Raw genomic sequence first — 25,641 nt, 5'->3', positions numbered from 1 at the left:
TTAAGGCTCCGTTCTGTTAATTCTGCACAAACATATTTTAAAGCAGATGCAAAAGTCTCTTTAAATATTAGTAAAATGAGAACTGGGCTTCATGGAAAAGCTGATTATAAAGAATGGCAATTTTGAAATCTTTGTGGGATCAGATAAATGTGATATTCATGCAAAGTCCTTTGCAGTGGGAAATATTCTAGGGCCTGTGTTAAACTTATATTGCATTCGTATTGCAATTGCTGAAATAAAATTATACCCTTCCATGAGCACTTGCTCTAAAAGGCACATTTAATGAGAATGAACACTCAGAATATCCTGGAAATATCTATGTAACTCATGAGATCACTAACGGCATTTAGCACAGTTCATTAGCTATCTGGGCCCAAATAGCATTGAGCATAGCACAGTATCACCTAAATGTCAAGAGCGTCAGATGAATAAGCCAGACAGCCTGTACAGGCAAAAAAAATGTGGAGGGATAACATCCCATATTTAACAGCTGAGAAGATCTGCATACTCTTAAGACCAGGGCCTGTAACATTCCTCTGCACGCCAAGATAACCGATATCCCAAATCGAAGCTAGATCAGCACAAAGCTGTTTATCTTTCCCTCTAGTGTCTGGCAGAAGATTCAGGGCTCCCTGGATGCAGCGAAGCGTAGCAACTCCTCTGGTTGCATTTGTTGACTGAACTGGTTCCAGGCTGCTGCCAAGGGGTTTTCAGTAAGGCTGTCTGGAATTTCCATCCTTTGGAAATATTCCAGGCTTTGGAGAAAAAGATTTGTCCCACTTCTGAGCAAAAACTAAAGAAACTATAACACCTCTGGCAGAAAATATGAGGAAAAGGAAAAAAAAATAAAAAACACAGTTGGAACAAAACATTATATTCTACAGCTGGCTAGGGGTCCTTTCGTCTGTTAAAAGAAAAATTTCTGGTGAAACTACAGTTGTCTAGCAGCAAATCATTCTAGCAGACAATTTCTCGCTCCTTTCTGTGTGAGTTCTTGGGATTGTTGTTTCCTCAACTTGAAATCTAAAACAAAAATTTTTGCATAAGTGGACTAGGAGTGAAAAAAATGAAACTCCTGAGCCATGAGTACACAGGCATTGAGTAGATGCCACCTGAGTCAATAGAGAATGCAACAGATGGGGGTTTTAACATTGTTCTAGGAAATTAATCATTAATTTATTTTTTAAAGTCATCACCATAAATCTTCCCAGAGCAGATTGTTACTCTGCCTGCTATGATTCACTAAGCTAGCGCAGGGTGAGATCATTATCATTTCAGTTAGCATTTCTGAGGCTGCCAAGTATCCCCTAAGTGTTTCCTACAGCTAGGGACACATACACCTTCCTTGGCGCTGGCAGCGTGGGCAGCGGCAAAGCTTGAGGCTGCCTGCAAGCTTTGTGACCCTGCACACGGCATCAGCACCTGTGGAGACACACGGACTGGAAAAACCCTTCCCGGAGGTGGGCTCCCACCCCAGCTTCCAGCTCCGTTTGCGGATTGCTGGGGTGCAGCAGTTGCCGATGCCTTGGTAATAAACTGGGGCTTTTCTTCTCCTTTTGGAAAGTCCCACATTGTAAAGCCCAAGGATAAAGCACACAGAGTGGGAGGCAGGTTACTAAAAATAGCTTTTTTTTCTCCTTTCATTTTTTCTTTTTGGCGCAATTTCCTGGCTGTGCTGTTGAAATAACATCGGAGTGTGATGTAGCAATAGGGCAGAGGGGAGCAGCTGAGAATCAGAGATCCAGCAGCACACGTTTGTGTGGAAGAAAGGGAAAGGGCTGGCACGAAGGGGAATTGGTAAATTACCTAGCAAAAAAAGCACTCGGTCTTTCTCTGTCCCCACAGCTGGGCATGAGCATTGTTTCCCTGAGAGTCCTCTGGCACATGAAGGATGCCAACAGTGTGGAAAAAAATAAATAAATGTTGCAACCACACGATTATGGCATTTTCACTTCCTAAAGTGGGAGACAGAAATTCCCCCGGGTCATATGATCTGTGTTGAAATGGCACCAGGAAGAGCAGCAGCAGCACAGTCAGCGAGTGCAGGGCGTCTCCATCTGTACAAAAGCCTCTCCTGCCTGAGCCGGAGGTCAGAGCAGTGTAGGGATGTGCGTGCATGTATGTACGTAGAGAGGCGAGGTGCAAATATCCTCCCAGCCAGATTTTCTCTTGCACAACCCTGATTCTGTGCAACCCAGGGGACCTTTTATTTTCCCTTCGCCTCTCCACTTCAAGCATGCCTCCAGAGCAGAACTTCTGAAAACACCATTTCCTGCAGCACATCACTAGGAAAGCAGCTCTTCTCCTTCCCTGAGAAGAGGCAACCATCAGCACCATGGTGGGGATGACGATGATGAGAATGTGGGTTGAGCCGGTGGTTGCGGGCTCCCAAGTGGCCAGTGCCTTCTACGACACGGCGCTGCTGCTGGTGGTGAAGAACTACTACAACCAGACCAACTCAACCGCTCCCTCCCACTTACTGCAAGATGCTCAGCAGAAGGCTGTCTCTAATTTTTATATCATCTACAACCTCGTCCTGGGCCTGAGCCCGCTGGTGTCAGCCTACGGCTTGTCCAAGCTGGGGGACAAGATTCATCGGAAGATCCCCATCTGCTTACCTCTTCTTGGCTACCTGGGCTCCAAATCTCTCCTGCTCCTCCTGATCCTGCTGGACTGGCCGATCGAGGTGATGTACGGGGCTGCTGCTTTCAATGGGCTAACAGGCGGCTTCACCACGTTCTGGGCAGGCATCATGGCTCTGGGATCCCTGGGCTCCTCCGAGAGCAGGAGGTCTCTACGGCTGATCATTATTGAGCTGGTGTATGGCCTCGCTGGCTTTCTGGGAAGCATGGCATCTGGCTACCTCTTTGTCGGCTTCAGCGACCGCTATCGAGAGGGCACTGTGCTGGTGAGCTGCAGCATCGCTTGCTATGCTTTCTGTCTCCTCTACAGCATTTTTGTCCTGATAGTCCCCAAGTCAGCACCCTCCTGCACAGCCAAAGCCAAGAGTGTAGAGGAGGTTGGTGGCCAGGTACCAGCTTGCACAGGAGCAGCAGAGAGTGCTCAGCCTTCAGAAAGCAGCAGCAAAGCCCCAGTAACACCCTCAAAATTCATCATCATCGTCCTCTTTGTGGCAGCAATCCTCTATGACCTTGCCGTGGTGGGCGCCATGAATGTACTTCCACTCTTCTTGCTCAGGGAGCCTCTGAGCTGGAATGCTGTGCAGATTGGCTATGGCAATGCCGCTGGGTATGCCATCTTCATCACCAGCTTCCTGGGGGTATTCGTGTTCTCCAAGTACCTTAGGGACATTACCATGATCATAATTGGAGTGGTGTCCTTCACCGCTGGTGTCCTCATCATGGCCTTCGTGCGGTGGACATTTCTGTTCTACATTGGTGAGTAGAGCTGGCATTAGTGCCCTCATCCTGCACCTCTCTCGTGCAGCACCCTACAACAACCTAAGGAGGCACACGTTCCTGCCAATGCTTGGTTTAAAGCTAATTAACTTGAAATTTGTGACCTGGTCATAATCCAGATCTGAGTGGGGGAAGAAGGCTGATATTGGCGGGGGGGGGGGGGGGGGGGGGGGGGGGGGGGGGAAGGAATTGTTGCAGGCTACCAGCAGCAGCCAGCCATACGAAGCACTTGCATCTCATGAGGTAAGGCTTAAAGCTAAAATGGAAAAAAATGCCAAAGATTTCCTGTTAAGTGAATATCCTAAGACGTGATTTATTTTTGTTACATTAAGGTTTTTATGTCTGATGAGAAACTTAATAGTGAAACATTGGTGTTGCTCTAGCAACTAAAATATTACAAGAATGTACTATACAAATCTCACTCTATATATAAATGACCAAGGGATGGGTAACAATAGATGTGGCAGCATCCTGTGACGATGGAAAGGCAAGTTTATTTTTGGGAGATAGCCTCCACAGGAACACAGGAAGCCAAAAACCAAGAACAGCAACCCTTGTGGCAGTGAGATGGGTGATTCATACCTGACTAACAGAAAGAGTATCATAAATTCAATGGCTTTCAGGTCTTGTTTCTGAAAGTGAGAAAAAAAGTCTAAGAGAAACGAGCTAAAGAGGTTTTTCTGTCTGTGCCTACAAGAAAGGAGAAATCAAAAATTAAACAAGTTTGCTCGCAGTAGAGAGAGCCTAAAATACTGCAGGCCAAACGCACCATGAGATAAAACATGGTGTTATGAGTATACTGTTCTTGTCAAGGCTGTTAGCATAGGGTCAGACTTGCATCATCCACCTGACTACCACAAAGGACAGTGCTCTCTAAAGATACAATGGGATCTGGGGCTGAGACCCAGAGGCCATGGCTGGCTGGGGCAAAGTGCCTCTGCTAGTTGCAGCAATTGGTGGCTTATCCACCACCTCCCGGATGAAGCAAGGACCTGCGCTCCTACTGAAGATAAGTACTAATTTCTGAGGCTCAAGGGACACAACAAGGTTAAGCAAAGGCCCTGCCCAAGCCAGAGGCATGCAGCCTTCAAAAGCAGTGGTTGCTGTGTTATGAGACAGGGAGCAGCTACTGATGATAACCACGTATTCATTGCATTGCAGCACGGGCAGTGATGCTCTTTGCCCTCATCCCCTTGCCGACCATCAGATCCATGCTATCCAAGCATGTTGAAGGATCATCCTATGGTGAGTACATCGGTTACCTCTGTGATCAAAAAACTGCCAAATCCCTCCATTTGGGTACAAGAAAGTTAAGTTATTGATACAGCCTGTGCATTGCATAATAAAACCAGAACAGCTGGTACTGCAAAAGGAGAGGAGCAGAGAAACTTGCAGGACCAGCCTGTCATGTCCAAACTTCTCCTCCCTAATTGCTTCATCATTTATCCACAAAATTTTCAGAACATGCTTCAAGAGATTACTATCAGTGTGCAGCTCAAAGGCAGGGAAAATAATATCTGAGGTACTGCTCAAAAACACAGTGCTCCAGGGAAAAACAAGGCAATGCTGGACTGAAGCACAGTGACATTCACATCATTTATATTTGGCTTATTTTACTTCCAGTTTTGAGAAGAATGGATTTCTTTAATCTTTTTCCATTACGGTCTCTAAATATGCTTCCAAACTTTTCTTGGCAATTTGTTCCTGTCAGAGCATAGTTTAACTAACAAAGAATAAACTTTGCGTAAGAAAATGACCGTTTTTGTTCAACAGGAGAAACAATTCCTAATTTTTCTATTAACTTTGCATTAGAAAATAATGAAATATGTGTATTTTACAACATCATATTGGAGGCTAATATTTTTACTCCAATGGCTTCCTTTTACTCCAATTGCATCCTTTCCCTTCTGCCATATGACCACAACACTCAAAACTTCTTATTTCACCCCTGCAGCAATCTGCCTTGTTCCCAACTTCACCTTCTCCATCTCAAAACCAGGAGCACAATCCGTCCAGTTCACTGCTGATCAGGCTGCTTGTGCAGCCCCACTACAGTGTGGGGACACAGGTCCAGAGAGCTAACAGCTTCCAAGACAGTAGGTTAAAACGCCCACCTGACATCCAGTGCTACATTCATTTTTCCTCAACAGAGGGTTACCATGCAGCATTTTTGTCTGGATAACTTACAAATGCAATCAAGCAGATGCAGAAATTAACTTGCACTGCTACTGCTCAACACCCGAGCTCACTATCCTTGCACTGGAGAATAATATAAAAAACAGTCACATGAAAGCTGTGCTCTGTCACCAGTTCATTCCTACTTCTGTTGTTCCCCTGTAGCAAAATCACATCCCTGCCACAAACCATGCAGCTCACACCCCAAATTAATCATCATGCTCTTCAGTCATCGAAAAATCAGCATATTTTGTCTTTAACCATAAGCCACGCATGCTGCACCTGACTGCACGAACAGAGCAGTTCACAAGCAGGACGGTGCAGCAGAGCAGCATTGCTTCCTTAGCTGGTGGCCACTGGCACTGTGCAAGTGGAGCAGGCTTCAAGGGCAGCAGGCTTGGTGCACAACCCTAAATGTGCTCCTAGTTTGCACATTCCAGGAGGGCTGGGTTGCCCTCTCTTTCCCCATTTACCATGGTAGAAACAGAATGGTGCACTTCAGCAAAAATGGTTATTCCCAAGCTGTTCCAACTGGGATTCAATTTCTCCCTTTCCTCCTCCATAAACATCACACAAATCACACACAGCTCCCCATTTCAGGCATTATAACATTTCAGCCCAATGGACAACACTTCTGCACTATGGCAGAAACAGCCCCTGGCTGAAATCTCTCACATCCTGAAGACATTAACCCACAACTACTTTCCTATATCCTATGGAAATGAGCAGTTATTTCCCAGTTTATTGCTGCTCTTCCAAGCAGCAACCTCAACATCTAGAATGTTTAAGCAAACAGTTTTCAAGCTACGTCTTTGTCCTATACCTTAAAGAAGGAAGAGACACTTAATTCTGCTCCAGAACAACAGCAGAAACAAGCTCATGCAATCTGGCACTCGTTAAGCCATGACTACATTGCTTTTCCAAGCCGTGGTGGTGGCACCTGGATGCTGCAGGGAGGTACCACAACAGGTTTTTTTTTTTCTCCCTGATGATAAATGATGTTCTTGCTTTACAGGTAAGGTGTTTGTCCTGCTGCAGTTGTCCTTAGTCATCACAGGAGTAGTGACATCTACAGTCTTCAACAAGATCTATCAAAACACACTGAACTGGTACAGCGGCTTCTGTTTCATTTTGTCTTTTCTAGCTGGCTGCCTCAGCCTCCTCCCTTTAAGGTAAGGAACAGGAATGGTTGTCTCTGAAGGGGCACGTTATGTTTTCTCCTTGCTTCACGTTTCTAGGTATTATGTGTACAATAAAGATTTGAAAAAGAAAAGTGGTTTTGGATTAAAAAAAAAAAAATGGAAAAGGACTCAAAAAAGTAAAAAATTCTGTGGAAACGAGGTGACAAGTACCAAGAAGGTTCAAAGAGTTAAGCTTTCAAGTGATATAGCCACTGTTTTTAATCTTATTTTTGTTTGACGTATCATGAATTGCTTGTAGGAGGAATATTTGGCAGAGTTTAAGAGCTAATAATCCCAGGGGACAAAGCCTTTGCACAAATGCAGTGCTTGATATTGCTAAAATAGTACTAAGTAGAAAGAGGGAATAATCCCACACAAAGTAAAACATTTTTTTTTGAAAATCCATTATGGGTTACTTACTCATTGTGACAGAATAGTTTGAGTCTCCCTTGGGTGTTTCTTTCGAAGATAAATCATTATGATGCAGTAAAGAAAATGGTTACTTTTCTGATCCAGTGAGATTGCCCAATTGTACAGCTACAGAGTGACTGAGAGTTAAAATTTCAAGAACAAGTTTTAGGCGCAATCCCAGATAATTTAAAGAGAGAAATCTGAAACACCTCCACCTACTCTTCTGGAGTCTTTAAAGGATCTCCCTCTAAATATCACCTTGCTCACCATCCCCTCCCCAAGCCCCTCCAGCTGGATACATTACTAGAAACAGCAGGACCCCATGAAGATAATACAAAGTGTGATAATGCCAATATCTAATCTATGCAGCGATACTCTCATTCAGATGTAAGACAGCTGACGTCTGATCCCAGATAAAACCCTTGTCAAGTCTGATTTCAATTTTTAAAGTTTCTCCTTGTATTTTCTAACTCATCATTTCTTAAACATAACCCTTCTGTTTAACAGTGAGTCACTGCAAGCTGCTCAGCTGCTTTACCACATACACTCCCAGTACAAGTAATCGTTATACACACAAACACAGGTACTGGGAAAAAATATATAAGATACAAGAAGGACATTTTTTTACAGTGAGAACAATCCATTACTGGAACAACCACCTCTGGGACAAGATAGCATCCCCATCACTGGAGGTTTTCAAGACGTGATTGAGCAGGGTGCTAGATAATCTCACCTAGGCTGTCTTTTCCCCTTGAGAGATTGGACCTGATGGTCTGTTGAAGTACCTGGGTTGTACTATGATTCTACAAAAATCTGAAAGGCAAAAAATGGTAGCAGCTTCATGGCTTGTACATACAGTGGTAGCTTGAAGAGAAGCTGGCTGATTCTTGAAAGGAAGTACATGAACACTCAGCTAGCTCCAGACACCATAGCAAAGCTTAAGCTAAAGACTTGATAAGGAACATGCAAACTGTATTTTGAGAAAGTAGTTTGGTAGCCCTCTTGTAATCACTGTTTTTATTGTTCTTTACAGCATTGTGGCCATCAAACAACGTTCAACCACTGGCTCCTTTCAGATTCTGACCAAGTGACGGAAGCTTTACCACCAAAAGCATCTTTTGGTCTCGATCAGTTCCCTGAGCAATGTGAGTGGAAGGTTTCCGAGCATTTGTTCCTACCATTGGCTTCGTTACAGGAACCATCTCATCCATGTCTTCACCTCACAGCACGCCACAGTCCCTCAGCCACTGAGCTTACCCAGGACAAAGAAGTTTTCCCTGTTATTTTTGCAGTACATTATTTTGCAGAGAATATACACTGGCTGTTGAACACCAGCAGTCTCCAGAGCACCCTGCTTCCACTCTAGGCTACTTGGCAGTAGTGGAGACAGACAAGAACAAAGTAGAAGTGGCAAGGGTGTTTCCAGGCACATCATTCAATTTAGAAGGGGAAAGCAAAGGATCAGCTATAGTTCTTCTCGTCTCTTTGGTCTGAAACCTGAGGACAGTGCTGTGACTGTGGCTTTTGAGGCAGGTGTCCACAAGCAGCATGCAGTGTGTGCACGGTGGTCAGCAAGATGCGCCTACTTTCTGACATAAACTATGGACAAGTGTGAAGAATGTCAGCCCAGCTGACTGATGTTATGGAGAAGACTACTGAAATACAGAAAAAACATGGTAAAAAAATGTAAGATTAAGGTACATTTTTCTAATCCCTACAATAAAAACACTCCTCAGTAGATGTTCACACCCCTAGAGCTTATGGGAAGACACCTGTTACTCAGGAACTGATGATAGCAGCATTTCATCTCACACCACCAGGATGCACTACTCTTGTAACAAGCTAAGAATGGGTCAGCAAAGGTCACCACCCCCCATAGGTTTTACAGAGGTGTAGGGCTGCCGATGCCTGGTAGCAGTCATGGTGTTAGCCCAGCCTTATGCCAGGCCAAGCTCCCAATGAAAGGAGCCCTATACAATATATCAACTCTCAGGAGACATTATCAGCTAACTCCAAACAAGTTTCAGAAGACTGGCGTGCACAAGACGGATCAGTGTTTAGACTATGTTTCTACTAACATGATAATTGAATTAACAAAGATTAAGTGGCTTCCAGGCTCCTGGACTACGTAAAAGCAAGTTAAAAGGTCTTCAGCACCTGTAATAACCAGGGGGCAAGTCAAGCAGCCTCAGTATGAGACAGGGAAGTGGCAAACAGAAGTTGATTTTCACTATACAATTCTCTTATTCTAAAGAATTTGCTGCCATCTCTGTCCCAGTCCCCCTCCTTAGCCCTTACAACCTTTTGTCAGCTCCAGACTTCACTTTCGGGTTATACTAGATACACTACAGCAATGGACAAGCTGACACTCAGTTATATTGGCAATGGAACAAGCTTTTAAGGGAAGGATATTTCTTCAAAGAAGATAAGATAATAAACTGCACAGAAAATAAGTGTACACATCATAATTTCTATGGCAACGGCAGAAAAAAAAAGAAGAAAAAAAGAAACATTAAATTCTAGGTAAATGGGTAATTTTTTAATACATTTATTGGTCCATTCCATTAAATTAATTGAGGTAAACAAATGGTGCATTTTAAAAAAATGTACACACGAATAGAGAATTACAAACAGTTTTACCTCGAAGTGTTTTTCTCCATCAATACTAGTTCCATAGTAAACAATGCACAAAGTATATCTATACAGAGATATATGAAAGGGTATAGAAACATGCCAGCACCGTAAGTCAAGACATTTCATAACCTGTGAGTCTGAACAAGAGCACAGCTGTCAGAGTTGGTTGAGTGCATGAAACAAGAGCCTTGCTCCAAGTTTTACACTGTTTAATGACCTAACTCACACAGAGACACGTCTTTTCACAGCTTTCAGTTTGTTTGTTGGTGGTACAAGGGTGACCTTAGGATGCAAAGTAACATGTTCCAGTGCATGGGCTTGCACAAGTCAGAAGTAGTACAGTCGGGGCAACAAGTCATCACCATTTCAGTCATCAGCACTGACACCTTGAACAAGGAGAGAGATGGGAACCACGTCAAAGCCAGACTGCTTTCACCTGCGTGGCCAGTCTCCAAACCTTGAGGAGTGACAGATCAATGCATCACAAAGGGAAGGAGAACAAGGACAGTGCTCCTTTATTTTCATGTGCTAAAGACTACAACCTCTGGCTGTTCTCTGTTGTAAGACTGTCCTCTGCAATCTGTGCCCCTGTGTGATGGGAGAGTGGCACTGGCCCCAACTCTGCTGCCTCATCCAAAGAGGTGGATACATAACCCAGCAGCAGAGTTAAGGAAAGGATTTAGCTTCAAAGTGTAGAGTACCAAGGCCTTCAAAGTAATCCAGGACAGTGAGTAGCCTTTAAAGGTTTAGCATACCACTTGCGTAAGGGGGATCTATTTATGCCTTTTCAGAAAGTGCATTATCTTCTGGACAAGTACCGTACCTCAGCCATACAACCTTAAACTAGCCCAATTCATTACTGAGTACTGGTACCAATCAGAGACCCCAGCAAGGCTCTGAAGTGCTGTGTGGAATTAAGCATCACCACTTCCTTCTTTATACTTGGTTAAGCAGCACCCCCAGAAACTTTAAAATGCAACCTTCACTGTCCCAGAAGGCAAGTTCATTCCTATTATCCCCAGTTTTACTTCACCGAAATAAATTTGGTAGCAAGTCTTCTATCTCAAAAAGTGATCCCATTTTCCCTACTTACTGGTTATTTAGTAGTAAAAGGCTAACATACTAAGGAAAAGACTATTCTACCATCAGAGTTTAAGAAGACTGAACATCTAATGAGCTACTTTAGTCTACTCCTGTCTACACCATTTGCTTAGTGGTTATCAGCAGGGGTGTCTTAGATTTCAAATGGTCTGCAACATTGTGCACAATTTACTCAAGTTTTAACAAAATCATGCCTTCTGTTACAACAGGAGCTGTCCCTGTTGTGCTGGGAGGGAATTCTGTAATTGGCATCTGCAGGATGCGACCTGAAGCAACATGCACCACCAAGAGGCTGTGCGGATCAACCGCCACAAGGCTACCCCACAGCACCTCTGCAGGACCATCTCTGCCGCACTGTAGAAGTTTCTTTTTGGCTTAGCCCACTATGCTACCCTTAGCACATGTCCGTGCAACAAAAATCCAAGCAGACAACTTTGAAGAATCCAAAGTTTATTCTTTGATAAAACTAACGTCCGAAGAGTTAGTATCTTTAGGGCTAACACTTATCACCATTTCATTTTTCAATAGATACCTGAAAAAGCCATGATGTTTCAACATTTGTTTATTGCAAGAGTCAGAACCTGATAAAAACACGTATGAACAATGCACAGCTCCTTACTGAGTACAAAAACAAGATCTCAGTGCTTGCTTTGTTGTGCTGGTGCCAGCTGAGAGAAAAAACAAACATACTAGAAGTTACGCAGGAATAACCAGGACAACGGTGAACTATGCATCCTCTGAGAGGACCTTGGTTTGGCTGTGGGAAGGTAGGCTAATTTAAGGGCTGTTGAAGGACCCTCATCTTAAGTAGGTTCACTGGAACGGTGCAACTACTTTTAACATGATTTCAGTGCATGCACAGAAGGTGACCGTAAGTGACTGAACTCTCAAGACATTACCCAAAGATAAAGTTCCTGCCCTACTCCTGCTTCCCTTCCCCAACGTCTTTTACTTTTCACACTATAAAGGTTTGGGTACTTCAGGGAGAGACACCCACCACATAAGACTACACAATAACATGTCAGAGTTTCACCAACACCTCAGATCTCAGCCTCACACAAACACTAATTAATTAAGTGCACTCTTTATATCTTTAAGGAGTTTCCTGCTATTTTGTAGTTCTCCCTTTCTGCACTGCTGCTGCAAACCTCAGTCTCTCCCACAGTTACCCAGTATTTACAGCAACAGTTCTTTCTTTTATAGAGACTCCATAGTGGCCCATAGCAGCTAAGAGACCTACCCCTACACACTCGTCTTACACTGCAGCAATTCTTGCAGAGGACTTCTCTTTTGACCATAAGTTTCACTTCCTCCGCAGAGGTCTGAGAAGTTTTACTTTCCCAGATAATATAAGAAATCCTGTTTGTGACCACAGCCTGAGGTGCATGTTCCAGCCTTTCCTCCAAATTAGCTTGTAGGTTCTACAGAGACACATATTCCAACCAGAAAATGTAAAGCATGCTTGCCTTTCAACAGCTCAATCAGAAAGGGATTTATCTGAAATCAAAACACACTTTGGTCTAGTAGTAGTTTAGAAACCACGATGTACGATCAGTGGCATCATGTTAAAGAAAATCTAAGCTGATCTTGAACCACTCCAGCAGTAACAGTTACTCATGTAAACTTCACTTGGAACTCCCCACTGTCCCTTGCACTTCTCATGAACAGCTGTGATGTCCACTCCTAAATTCCCAAGAACCAAGCCCCATTTCAGTTTGACACAACACTAAGTGGGAACGGGATGTCAGTGTTGTAAGGTATCAGACAAAACCTATACACCTGCAGGAAAACAACACTCTTTCCACTCATCTTGCACATTTTTGATGAGGTGGAAGAAAGAATGTCTAAATACAAGTTCAAATTATGCATTGCTTTACACCCAGTCATGTTGCAGAGTCAACTGAAAAGCTTCATTTACCACACAAGCACCAGCTCAAAAAAGCATGATGATCTGTTTGTGGGAAATAGGGAAGACAGGAATTGACTGTAACCCTGAAGGTCAAACTGTTAAGTGTTATGCATTTAGACGTGCTTATTTTAGAAGGGAAAGATTCAGGAAGACACTAGGTTACTGCTTCAAGATGATCTCTTTAAGCATTCCCCTTGAACAGCAGGAGTAGTTAGTTGTTCCAAACCTAACAGCAACTTGGAGATCTGTTACACCACATAAGTGTACGTCAATAAGTTGTGACCTTAAACCAGAAAGCATAGTTTTGTTAACTACCAGAGAACTGTCAATGGAAGTTGAATCAAAAAGGAAAAACCCTTAAATGCCTTAAACCTGACTTTTGCACCTGGAGGGTATTACCTCATTAGCCTGACAGCAACCACATTGCACCAATAACTCACCTTGACAGCTGCTTTAGAGCCACTGTGCTGAGCAGGGGGGTTTCAGGTAGACTTGGTGTTTATGAAGGGACAAAGTGCAATCCAGACTAGTGTACCTGACAGGTAGCCACAGGAGAACACAGAAGTTGCATATACCCAATCACCTTTCAGATTCTTCACAAGAACGTTGCCAGAGACCAAGTAATCACTCAAGTTTAGCAGTAAGCAGTCAATGTTATTTATTCCCCCAAATCCCAACATTACACTGATATTAGCTCCCTCACTTTGGATGGATAAAAAGAGTTTTATCTCCATGCCGTTAAACCAAGACTCCGAAACCCATCACAGAAGCATTCCTCTACTAAGGCCATTAACACTAAGCAGGCATGTATTTGAGGCTGGACTGCAAGAGAAAAGAGAAGGGACTTGCAGAAGCAGTTACATTTCTAAGGGCCAATAAAAACTACTAGGAAAATAGATCTGTACCAAAAGAAGTCTTAAAAGACTTGCCATGTGGTTCAGTAGAGATAGGCATGGACACTATGTGTACCTGATAGGGTACCTATCTACACCCACGGACCTGTTTAAGGCAAGTTTCACACACACAATGATGCTTGGCGTAGGCAAGCATTTGACACTTTTTGGCTTTTGATTGCTACTGAAGAAAAAAAAAAAGAGAAGAAAAAAACAGGGAGAGGAAACAGTTCTACCTTCTTTACCACAGCAGACACCTTAAGTAACCAAGCCCAAAGAGGCTATAGTTCAGGAAAAGTGAAGCAAAAAAAAAAAAAAATATGTAGCATGGTTCAAGAGAATTCTACCATGCAACTTCCAGAGCTACCTTTAGAAAAAAACATACCAAAAACTCGTATTTGCTTCCACCATTCCCCGTAAGCCTTGAACGGCCACTGTTTAATTCACTCCCACACCCAGGCTGATTTTGATCCCCACGTTGGTCACAAGTACACTTCAGCCAACTGACATTACTTCATAATCACCAAGGTAAACAAAGATATTCAGTATGAACCAACAGCATGCCACACTCACAAAAACCACAGTTCATGCTTGCATCACAGGCTATGTGCAGGTGGTGTCAGTATGTTCTGTCTAGGACCAGCCCAATTCCCACACAGAAAAGTCTCCAGAAACCATTTAATGGGAGCATACACCGGTGGTGGCAAACCAGAAAATATTCATTCCCAGTCTTTCCCTCTCCAACCAAAAAAAGAGATAAGGATTGGTTAGGGGGTACTGTATCATGGGAACAATTACCTTTTCAGCAAACAAAAGAGAAAGGTAATAAAGATGTCATTTGGCACCTTGCAGTAGAGTTTTATTTTCATCTTTTTAGTGTTCTACTCATCAGTTCCTTCCAGACTAAAGAGGTAAGTTTTATGATCCCCATGCACTTTCACTATAAGCCCCATATCACTCCATAGGATAGAGAAGGAACCATTCAAGATAACTCAAAAAGATGAAACATACCCCAGTTTAAACAGAAAATGAGGAAAAAAATTTGACTAGTTCTCAGAGGGTCTGTTCCAGCTTCAGCACAGCTGGCATTTCAGTTAATGTGACAAAGAAGAGTCCTTCATACAGTTCCAGTATGTCTAGTGGTACTGAGCACGGAAGTGCTAGACTGTCCATGAAGGTACTTCTCATTTGGTCTCTGGCTTGTCTTGCAATAGTGGTATAATTGACTCCCACGCCGTAAGGCACTGAAGGAAGAAACAAAGATTAAAAAAGCGGATGGTATATCAGCCCTTGTAATTTCTGACCCACCCTTCCATACCAACAGAGTGCAAGTTCAGAAAGGCTAGCAGAATCTTTATGGATTATTACATGAGGAAAAAAGCAGAAGCTCAAACAGCAAGAAAAGTGTTCAGAAAGAATAGCTACAATTTACAAACAAAAGAAGCAAATTAAAGCTTTCCAAAGTCATCAGCTTGACCAAGCTATTAAGAATGCATCAGAATACCTACAGTTTTCAAATATCAGCTAGATTCTTCTGAAGTGAAGGACACAGCTTTCAGCTAGGCAGACAACCTGTTTCTTGTAGAAGTTCACATTTGTGGTGTGACTGTGGGAGTGGGCTATTTCGGACACAATAGCAGCTATTATAGCAGCAGCCCAGCAAAGTTATTTGCAAAATCTATGCAGTTAAGGCAGGTAATTCAGAGGCACAGTGCACCCCAGTGCATCTCAGGGACTTGACTATACTTCATGTGACTAACTGTTTATTGCCTGGTATAATAAAATAAAAGCAAGGCCTAGTTTCTGTGCTATTACTAGGGCTCTCCAGACTTTGGAGTAATTTCCTCAGATGTGTATACTTAATTCCAGGCTTTCTGCAATCTGTCTTTACTGTCTTCCACCAGTGGAGAGCCCAGGAGTCAAAATGGGCACAGACCATGGAACACATTTTATTAAACACTGGGAAAGGTCAAATTCATCACCAGCTCTTATATCCACAAGTCACTGTTGTCAAGCATCACCCTGATAGATCTTGTTGATAGTACTGAAAATGAATATGGAGTGTTTCTAGCTGTGTACCCTATAGAGATTACACTTTCCTACCAAAAAGTTTCTTTGCTAAAGCTAAGAGCAAAACTGAAGGGACACTACTAGATGTTCAGTAGAGTCTTTAATACCACAGCAGTCTCAAAACAGGGAAGAGAGCAGGGTGAAATGAAGTTTGCATGGTTAATTATGAATTGCTGACAGAACAGACATTGATTGGAAAGGGAAAAGGAAACTAGTACATTACATGGAGCAGTAACCTAGGACGGGAAGAAATTTGTGGAGTGCACGTGGAAAAACTGCAATGGGCAAGAACATGAGGCATGTCACCATGCATACACCTAGTAAGGTTTTTTTCTTTGTTTGTTTGTTTTTTAATATATTGATAGATGCATTTGGTAACATTGTCCTTCTGGCATGAAGGAAAACTGGACTGCCAGCATAAGCATTTGAACTCCTTTCACTTTAAAAGAAAATCATCAAGTGAGTCCAGAGAAGGGCAACGAAGCTGGTGAGGGGTCTGGAGAACAAGTCTTACGAGGAGCGGCTGAGGGAGCTGGGGTTGTTCAGCCTGGAGAAGAGGAGGCTCAGGGGGTGACCTTATCGCACTCTACAGGTACCTTAAAGGAGGTGGTAGCGAGGTGGGGGTTGGTCTGTTCTCCCACGTGCCTGGTGACAGGACAAGGGGGAATGGGCTAAAGTTGTGCCAGGGGAGATTTAGGTTGGACATTAGGAAGAACTTCTTTACTGAAAGGGTTGTTAGGCATTGGAATGGGCTGCCCAGGGAAGTGGTTGAGTCACCATCCCTGGAGGTCTTTAAAAGACATTTAGATGTAGAGCTTAGTGATATGGTTTAGTGGAGCACTTGTTAGTGTTAGGTCAGAGGTTGGACTCAGTGATCTTGGAGGTCTCTTCCAACCTAGATAATTCTGTGATTCTGTGACATTTAATCAGAGAACAAATACTGAAATTCAGAAAGGGCAAAGGAACTCACTAGCCATTTCCAGGCCTAGCCATAGCAGGTGTAATCTATATACAGGTCCATGGTGCACATTAATTCATGTAGTTTGATTCATAAAAGGCAGAATCAAGAGGTTATCTAGTTTTATAGTATTACTAGAACATGCAATTTTACTCTTTTCCTTCCCACCACCAACTAGGAAGCAAACTACTGCTGATCAACAATTTGTTCAATTCAAGAACCCAAGACAGACAAGCATCCAGTACAAAGTACTGTTACATGACTGCCTTGCAAGAGACTGCTGGTCTCATGCAGATCTCTTGAGCGTGACCAGCAACTCTATATAAGCTGCTGACAAAGAGCAGCTTCCATAGCACTTAAGAACTGCTTTAAGATGTCCAAGGTTCTTTGCTGCAAGACAGCATGAACATTTTCTGAAGAATAATCACCACCTTGGAGGAAAATTAATCACTTTTATTCCTGCCAATGCTACAGCAGCACCACGTACCTTCTCGTAGTACTGGATGTTTTTATCTGCCATCCCCATGAGTAGCTGCCTAAAGTCTTGTCGCTTGTTGTTCTGCCATCTCTCCATATCTGCTTTCAGGTCAGCATTAAAACATTCTACTCGGTCTTGACATTTCTCAACATCTGTGGGTACCTGTAGCAAAAGAAATCAAGATTGAAACTGTAGTTGAGAGGGTTAGACTGCTAAATTAGCTCAACCTCCCCGAGAAAAAGCCACAGAGAAAAGGGGAAGTAACAGTCCAGTGGTTACCCTGAAGTAACTCAGTTATGGCTGCAGGGAGAAGTCCCAGTTCTGTACTAGGAGACAGGACTGATTAATCGTTCTTTGCTGTTTGAGGTGGCGGGCAGTTCTGCTTGTCCCACTCCACGCCAGATACGGAGACAGGCTGAGGAAGAGCTTGCTAGAGGCACATGAAGAGGAAAGGCGATCTGTACAAGTGCTGAGCAGATAGGCTTGGTCCCTAGTTCTCAATCTGAGCAGACTGACCGCAGCTCCTCAGCAAGCCTCCTCTCCTCCTTCCCGTTCACAGCTTCACTAGGCGTTTCCCAATCTTCACTAGTGAAGCAACAAAGACCCAGGTTTCTCCCAAAGAGCTGAGAGACTTCAGAGTTAGATTTTGATCACAACAGATAAACAGCGGTGATCAGCTTTGTCTGCAGAATAAAATTTCTAAGCCTCTAGCTTTAACCTTACAAGCTGCCTGTAAAAAAGTATAAATGCAAAGCACTGATAATAACAACTCAAAGGCAACCGGAGGCATTGACTCATTTGGCCCAAATGATCTCAACTGGCCCAACACTGAACTTGTAGTCATGTGTAAGCAATGTGAAAAATCTGGAAGGACAGACATTGCAAGTCTACACAGAGATTGAAAAGGCTTACAACACTAGTCATGACCTCAAGATAGAAGCAAGTTAGGTCAAAGAAAATGGTATTCATACAATCATAAAGGTTGGAAAAGACCTCCGAGATCATCTGGTCCAACCATCCCCCTACCACCAATGTCACCCACTAAACCATGTCCCTAAGCACCACGTCCAACCTCTCCTTAAACACCCCCAGGGACGGTGACTCCACCACCTCCCTGGGCAACGCATCCTAATGCCTGACCACTTGTTCTGAGAAGAAATGTCTCCTCACTTCCAACCTAAACCTCCCCTGGTGCAACTTGAGGCCATTCCCTCTAGTCCTATCACTAGTTACCTGTGAGAAGAGGCCGACCCCCAGCTCCCCACACCTTCCTTTCAGGTAGTTGTAGAGTGCAATGAGGTCTCCCCTAAGCCTCCTCTTCTCCAGACTAAACAACCTCAGTTCCCTCAGCCGCTCCTCACAGGACTTGTGTTCCACACCCTATTGTTTTAACCAATGTTCTGTATGCCACCAGGCACCTACAGGAACAATTTTTCTTCAAGCAGGAAAATCATGAATACCATTCTCTTCCTTCTCCTTGTGCCGTACGGTCCACATGGACAAGAAGCTTGCCAATACATGCACACTAAGCCCGAGACATCCAAAGAGGAAACCCCTGAAGTCCACTACTCACATCAATGCGACTAGCAGACTTAGACTTGGAAGCTGTGAACTGCACAAAGCCAAAGGGCAACACAAAGAATATTTGCAGAATTCTGTTACGGTTCCTCTTGCACTTGATACTTTTAGGAAATTCCCTTTTTTTCTGAGGGTTGTGGAAAAAGGAAGAAGATGAACAGACTATGTAAAAATTCTTCCTCAGTAGAAGTTAGGAGTTTACTACTACCTTGCAGTTTGGCAAGATATGTGATCTAGGCAGAAACATATCACCCCTTGTTGTTCTCCAGCATATGGATTAGGAAGATCACCAAAGTACTTTGTAGATTAATAATAGTCAGAGAAGATCCTACATCTGGCCTCCAATAAAGCTTTTCAAGAGACAGACAATACCTCCTTCGTTTGAGTATCCCTTTACTCACAACAAATGGATTTATATTACCAACAGTCTGGGACTCAGTAGCTACAACATTTCCTCTGCCTTCTCTGAGCACTGTAATTCTGGCTACAGAATCCAGTCTCCTACAACTCATGACAAAGATCTCTCATAGGCTTCAGACAGGAACTCCCAAGACAGTTGGATAGAGGGCTCACAAGGTGCTGCCCTCAAGGCACAAGCACACGTTGCATCATTTTTAAGCATTCTGCTATCTTAACAAGAAAGAAAGGGCTATCAAGAGTCATGAAGTCTGGAAGCAAAACCACATAAGATTTCCTGATTAAATTAAGTTAGTTTCTAAGTGCTCACTAGCTTCCTGCTTCTTCTGCCAAGATCCAAAACCACACTGAAGATTTAAAAAAATGTTTTCTTTCTCATAGCCAGTTCTCCTGCAGGTCAGGCTGAGAGGGCTGTATGAATATGGAGCTACAAGGACAACCCAGTGGTCAGCAAACGGGTCACGTATGATAAAATTATAGAGCATATAGAACTATAGCAATGAACTCCAACTAAGTCTCCACAGGCCTCGTGAAGAATCTGCACACACATTGGTCCTATTCAGGACTGTAACTATATATATATGGTATTTCTATCTTCCCAGTTCTTTGGATATACACACTGTTAGAAGCTGTTTTCTTTTCCCCCCTCTAAACACACCATTATCTTCTACTTCAAGGTCCATACTGCCATAATAACTGTTCCCACAGATCACAGAACTACAAATCCTTGAGGCAGACAGGCTAAATTAGGTCATTAAAAGTGGATTTCATCTCATTAAAAGGAAACAATGTCTGCAATTTACTACCTTAGTTGGATTATTGCAAAAACAGCTCCAGTCTACCAACAATAAAGTAAGCAGCATTTCTCAACTGTACTTGCTTAGAAATACAAAAGCTACAGTTTGTACTAATGCTGTAACTCTAGTGTTAAAAGCATCATGCATACAGAAGAAACTACATTCTGATTTTGGTGGAAACTATCATTCTGAGTGGTATTTGCTGGCAGACATTTATAGTAGCTCTACAAGCCTTTTGCATTTATAGCCTGCTGAGTTTTAATCAGATTTGAGAACTACCTAATGACATCAATGGAGTTTTATGAAGCCAGTCTGACTTGCATGTACTGTGAGTCCCAGAATGCCCTCCAGTAGAAGAGGTTAACAAACAATAATATGCCCTTGTTTACTTATCCAAAAAACTAGTCGCTGCCCCCCCTTTTTTTTCTTAAAGATAATTTCTGCCAAATCAGCTAAATATGCTGAAAGGGACACAAATGCCATTCACTGCATAACCCAGCTCATGCATCCCGTCTGCTTTTAGCAAGTCTTAACCAGGAAAAATCACTGAATGTAAGACATGATGCTAGCAACAGCTCTAAGCTATCGGTTCTTACAGATGAGGACATTCCACTCAAAGTGGCAAGGATCTGAGAACTGAGAGCTAGTATTTTACAAGCATGCAAGGAATTCTATCAATTTGTTCAGCTTCCCATTTTAAATGACATAAAGGTCTTATGATATGAAAGAAAGGTACAACGAGTTACCAAAAGATATGCTTCTGATACTCTGGAGAACAAACGTAAGTATTCCAAAAATTCTTAGACAGCTCTTTAAATGTGGCACTTTACTTAATAATTCCATTGCGAAGTGAGCTCCAAAAACCTTTTAGTAGGTGAGGGATTAGCAAAGTTCAGCAGCTCCACTGTACTGAGATCATTATAAAAATCAAATATCTAAACACCTCAGCAGGCTCCTGGATATGCTAGATTTAGATCCATCCATCCTATATATAACAGGTTAGAATATGTGCTCACATAAAACTACATTAAGTACATACCAAGCCAGCCAGCACTGGGGCAGACAAGATATAGAAATACAAGAGCACAAGATACCTAAGCCATCCTAGTACTACTTCTGACAGCATCTGTGTCATACATAAGCACAAGACTGGAAAAAAGTTTGCTTCTCTGTGGTCTGTCCTCTTCAGCTTCAAAAATAGATTAAAGACATGATATTTATTAAAGACTTGAACCTCCTCTAAGATTATTACACTGTAATTCTAATGCTTGGAAGTCATCCCTCAGTCATTAACACTAAAATGAAGGAGAGACAAAAAAAAAAAAAGAAGCAGAGGGAGCAGAAGAATCCTGCTTTCATTGTTGGCCAAAGTTGCAGTGATTTAAGATACAGCTCCTGCACATCTCTTCATGCAAAAAGCAGGTGGCAGCATAAGCACACCAGTTTGCATGAAGCCCAGCCAAAGCCTGCCACCCACTGACACCTGCTGTGTATGTTCAACATGACATGGAAATACCCACCTAGCAGAAGGGACAAGATGTGGAGTCTCCCACAATCAAATTTGGTGTCCTACAATATAACTCAGCAGTGCCAGGGTCCAGGAACTCGATTCAGCCAGCAGTCACAGCACTAAATTGCCAGAGACTCTTCTACTATCACTGTTTCAGGCCATGTTACTGAACACTCCAACTCCATGCTAGCTGAACATTATGCAGGTCAGAGCCACCCTACTCTAAATGGTGGGAGATCGTGGTACAAGATGTTGCTAGACAAGGTTATATATGTTCATACCTAGGTCTTCATTCTGCACCAGCTTGCCACCAAACTCTTGTTCTGCCCAAAAGTGTTTACACTGCAAAGAAGAAGCCAGAACCAGACAAACCAAGCTCTATTTCTTCACTGTTCTCAGAAAGCAGTGGAAGTGCAGGCTGTTTTTGCAGAGGAGTTTGAAGTGCTAACCTTTGGACGGTCTTCTTTTTTCAAGGCTACTGCTTCCAGTTTTGCTTCATACTCCGCTTGAACTTGGTCTCTCCTCTTCAGCACATTCTGTGGACAAAAGAAAAGATAGCTGTGAGAAGGATCCTCTTGTTCATTCCCCGTCCAGCCTGCAAGAAACTGCAAAGTGACACAGCTTAAGTACTAACACAGTCCCAAGTCTGCCTTTCACTTTGTACTATTTTACAGTATTTAGGAAGTAACTTTATAAAAAATAAAGAGTATATTCGCTCCAGCAGTTGGAGGGACAGACAAAACTCAACTTTCAGACAAGCTGGAGGCATGTAAGATACAAGCTTTCAAATAACCAGGAGTGTAAGTAAATTGGGTATGTAAATTCAGTTAATCAGTTGATCTATTACTAGAATCTAAGGGATATACACAAAAGCATCAAAATTGTCAAGGACTAGTGCAAAGCACTTCATAGACTCAAAAAGAAGAAAGACAAGAGCATAGGCTAAGAGTCATGAAAGCTACCACAAAAAGCATTACAGCTCCCTTTTCACTTGCAGAAACTCCTCAAAGTCCTTTTAGCAAGCTGTTACAACCTTATGATAGAATAAAGGTCAGCTTTGCTTTTATGACTTTTTTTTGGTTTTGCTTCTAAACGAAAGAATTAAGGTTATGAAAAGAACATTTTATGTTAAAGTACTGAAATATCCAGGTGAGTTTCATGTGATAATCATTTTACTGACAGAGGCTTCTCAGAATAGAGAACAAAATACTTTATTCTTATATTTTACTACATCCACAAGGCAAGATCTCTGCCAAGGTTATGCTATAGGCTTACAATGTAAAAACAATCAATAGATATTAGTCTTTTTAATACTACTAAAAATAAGCGGTTCTGCGTCTGCAAAAGCAGGTATTAGTCCCATACTGAACAACGTTTCTTCAGGCTTTACAAGAGAAACAACCAGTAATGTTTTATAATTCAGTTGATGCAAAGTTATTGAAAATACTTGGAGGGAAGTTTGCCAACACTCACTGCTGAGGTACCTGTAAATTAGAGCTCCTCTTGCAGCCAGCTTTGCCAGTTCATGCTTCAAGTGCTCCTTTCTGCCACCCTTAAGTAATTTCTCATTAGGACAATGGGCGGTAACTAGTCATTTTAACAGTTTCTGACAAAGCTAATGAAGGAGGACTAGCCACATATAATGCTAGCCTACTGAAAATTTCTCTTTAGAGAAGTAGCTCTCAGAGCTCTAAGACCTAAAATCTAGACGAGATGTTTCCCAATTTGAGACATACAAACCTTATAAACAGTGATCACACCCCTCCTCCCCCGTAAGCCAAGAGAAGGTCACCACCACAGTTATTCTGATGAACTTCATTCCATGGGAAGAAAGAACTACTCCTGACAGAGTACAGGCAGCAGACATTGCAACCAGTATTCTTAAAAAGCTCAGTCCATGATAACTGGGAAAGGCACTCCACCCACAAAGTTGCTATTGGTTTAGGCAACAAAGGGGACAAAATTAAAAATGCACCTTCAACAGGTTAACCCCCTCTTTTGTCCCCAGTAGCAAGCATGCTTTTGGTCCCATTTGCTTGAAAAAAAAACAAAACAAAAACAAAAAAACATTCCCATCTGTTTTGGAATCTAAGCAGCTATGTGGAACAGCCCTGGAGTGTTTGAGGTTACCAGCAGAACAAAAGCCTGAGTGATTTAACGGGTATTTCCACTTTATATTGCCCCTTGAACCTAAGTCAATTAAGTCAGGGTTTTTTTCCCCTCAGAAAAACGACTGTCTCCAGCAATTGCATTTAGCCTCCATAAGTATGGAGTTCATACAGTAAGCAGGATCTAAACCCATACTAGCCAATGATTAACAGGTACCAGCAGACTAGATTCAAAGGGTGGGTGTATTATTTCTCCTTAAGTGCCTAAGTCATCCACTACAGACCATCAGCAACATGCTTCTGAATCCTTTTTTAACTATCTATTAATGGTTGACCTGAAAGCGGTGAGAAAAATATTGCTCTCCCTTTTACTCGTCCCATATGTGAGAGGATGCATTTCCTCAGGCACCTCCAAGCAATCTCTTTTCAGCTGTAGATGAATGCGTTAATGCTTCAGCTGCTTCTCAGAAAAGCTCTGTACTAAGTATCCTCAGACCTACCACTGTCTATGCAACACTTCTGCTAGTTAAGGTCTCACAGAGAAGGAAACAACAAAAAATGGAAAAAAACACCACCTGACAAAAAGCCACACACCACACACTTCAGCAGAGTGCTCAGGTGGCCAAGAAGGCCAGCAGCATCCTGGCTTGTACCAGAAATCGTGTGGCCTGCAAGACTCAGGAAGTGGTTGTACCTCTGTATGTGGTTCTGGTGAGGCCGCACCTTGAGTGCTGTGCTCAGCTTTGGGCCCCTCACTACAAGAAGGACATCGAGGCCCTGAAACATGTCCAGAGAAGGGCTACAAAGCTGGTGAAGGGTCTAGAGAACAAGTCCTATGGGGAGCAGCTGAGAGCACCGGGATTTTTTAGCCTAGAGAAGAGAAGTCTCTCAGGGGACACAATTGCAACAACCCCAAAGGAGGACGGAGCAAGGTAGGGGTCAGTCTCATCTCCCAGGCTACAAGCAATAAGACAAGAGGAAGTGGCCTCAAGTTGCAACCAGGGGAGGTTTAGGTTGGAAATTAGGAAACACTTCTCCACTAAAAGGGTTGTGAGGCATTGGAACAGGCTGCCCAGGGAAGTAGTCGAGTCACCATCCCTGGAGGTATTCAGAAGACATGTAGATGTGGTGCTTAGGGACATGGTTTAGTGGTAGACTTGGCAATGCTAGGTTAATGGTTGGATTTGATGTTAGAGGTATTTTCCAACCTAAATGATTCTATGATTCTATGATTCATTTAGTTCTGAAAGGAATAAAACCGCTGGTTCCTATTCAAAAGGTAAGACTTAGCCTGCTTTCAGTGAGGTAGGTCCTTCTCCATTTTGTATTTCATTAAAACATTCCACCTTGGCCTCTATCATTGAAGGAGCTTCAGGAGTTTGCCAGCAGCCTCTTTTCTCAGGCTGCAAAGCTATGCCATTTGCACTGCACATAGCTTCTTACTACAATTAGAGCTCATAAAAGGATCCTTATTTACTGCATGCCTCTAAAGAGGCTGTTAGCTATTTATGTGATGCTTACTTCTAATGCATTTTTAAAGCAGCGTCCAAGCACACAGCTGGAAACCACATCATTTGATAGGCCTTTCTAGCAGTATTAAGCATACAAGATTTTAATACCAGCACTACATTATTTAGAACAGAATTTGTCCTCTGCACGTGCCTCCCGTGGAACACCAGCACACTACAAAAAATGAAGCATTGCACATTTGCTGATTAGGGCTTCATCTGCACCAGGATTCCAGACACTGTCTGGCCATCTCATGCATGGCCTGTGTTTTAGAAAAGCTCTCCCAGCCACTACCAGCATATATTTTAACTCAAGCCCACAATCCCAGCCTCCACCCACTTCTGCAAATCTTTCAGAAAAATCCAGTCAGAACCAAGAGATGTGGCTTCCCTGGAAAGAGCTAATGTTTATTTCAACCAGAATTACTGGGCTTTCACTATGAATATGCAGTTCCCTCAGGCTGGCCCCACCAGGCAAAACACTGCTCCTTAAG

General features: G+C 42.9%; 2 protein-coding genes across 2 annotated transcripts in view; one reads left to right on the top strand and one right to left on the bottom strand.

The window, feature by feature from the left end:
- Positions 1–1,660: 1,660 nt before the first annotated feature.
- SLC46A2 (solute carrier family 46 member 2) lies at positions 1,661–8,922 on the top strand. Its single transcript, XM_040540370.1, has 4 exons — positions 1,661–3,398; positions 4,581–4,664; positions 6,610–6,766; positions 8,220–8,922. The coding sequence occupies exons 1-4, from the start codon at positions 2,336–2,338 to the stop codon at positions 8,275–8,277; spliced, it is 1,362 nt and encodes a 453-aa protein (XP_040396304.1). The 5' UTR covers positions 1,661–2,335; the 3' UTR covers positions 8,278–8,922.
- A 4,546-nt stretch (positions 8,923–13,468) lies between these two features.
- SNX30 (sorting nexin family member 30) overlaps positions 13,469–25,641 on the bottom strand; it is a 49,458-nt gene continuing 37,285 nt past the window's right edge. Inside the window, exons 7-9 of the mRNA XM_040540372.1 lie at positions 21,981–22,067; positions 17,239–17,391; positions 13,469–14,967 (exon numbers count right to left, since the gene is read on the bottom strand). Coding sequence (XP_040396306.1) covers positions 14,908–14,967; positions 17,239–17,391; positions 21,981–22,067 — 300 coding nt within the window. The 3' untranslated portion in view covers positions 13,469–14,907. The remainder of the gene's footprint in view (positions 14,968–17,238; positions 17,392–21,980; positions 22,068–25,641) is intronic.

This window comes from Cygnus olor, chromosome Z, assembly GCF_009769625.2.
Source record: "Cygnus olor isolate bCygOlo1 chromosome Z, bCygOlo1.pri.v2, whole genome shotgun sequence".
Lineage (NCBI taxonomy): Eukaryota > Metazoa > Chordata > Aves > Anseriformes > Anatidae > Cygnus > Cygnus olor.
This window is presented reverse-complemented; position numbering and strand designations above follow the sequence as displayed.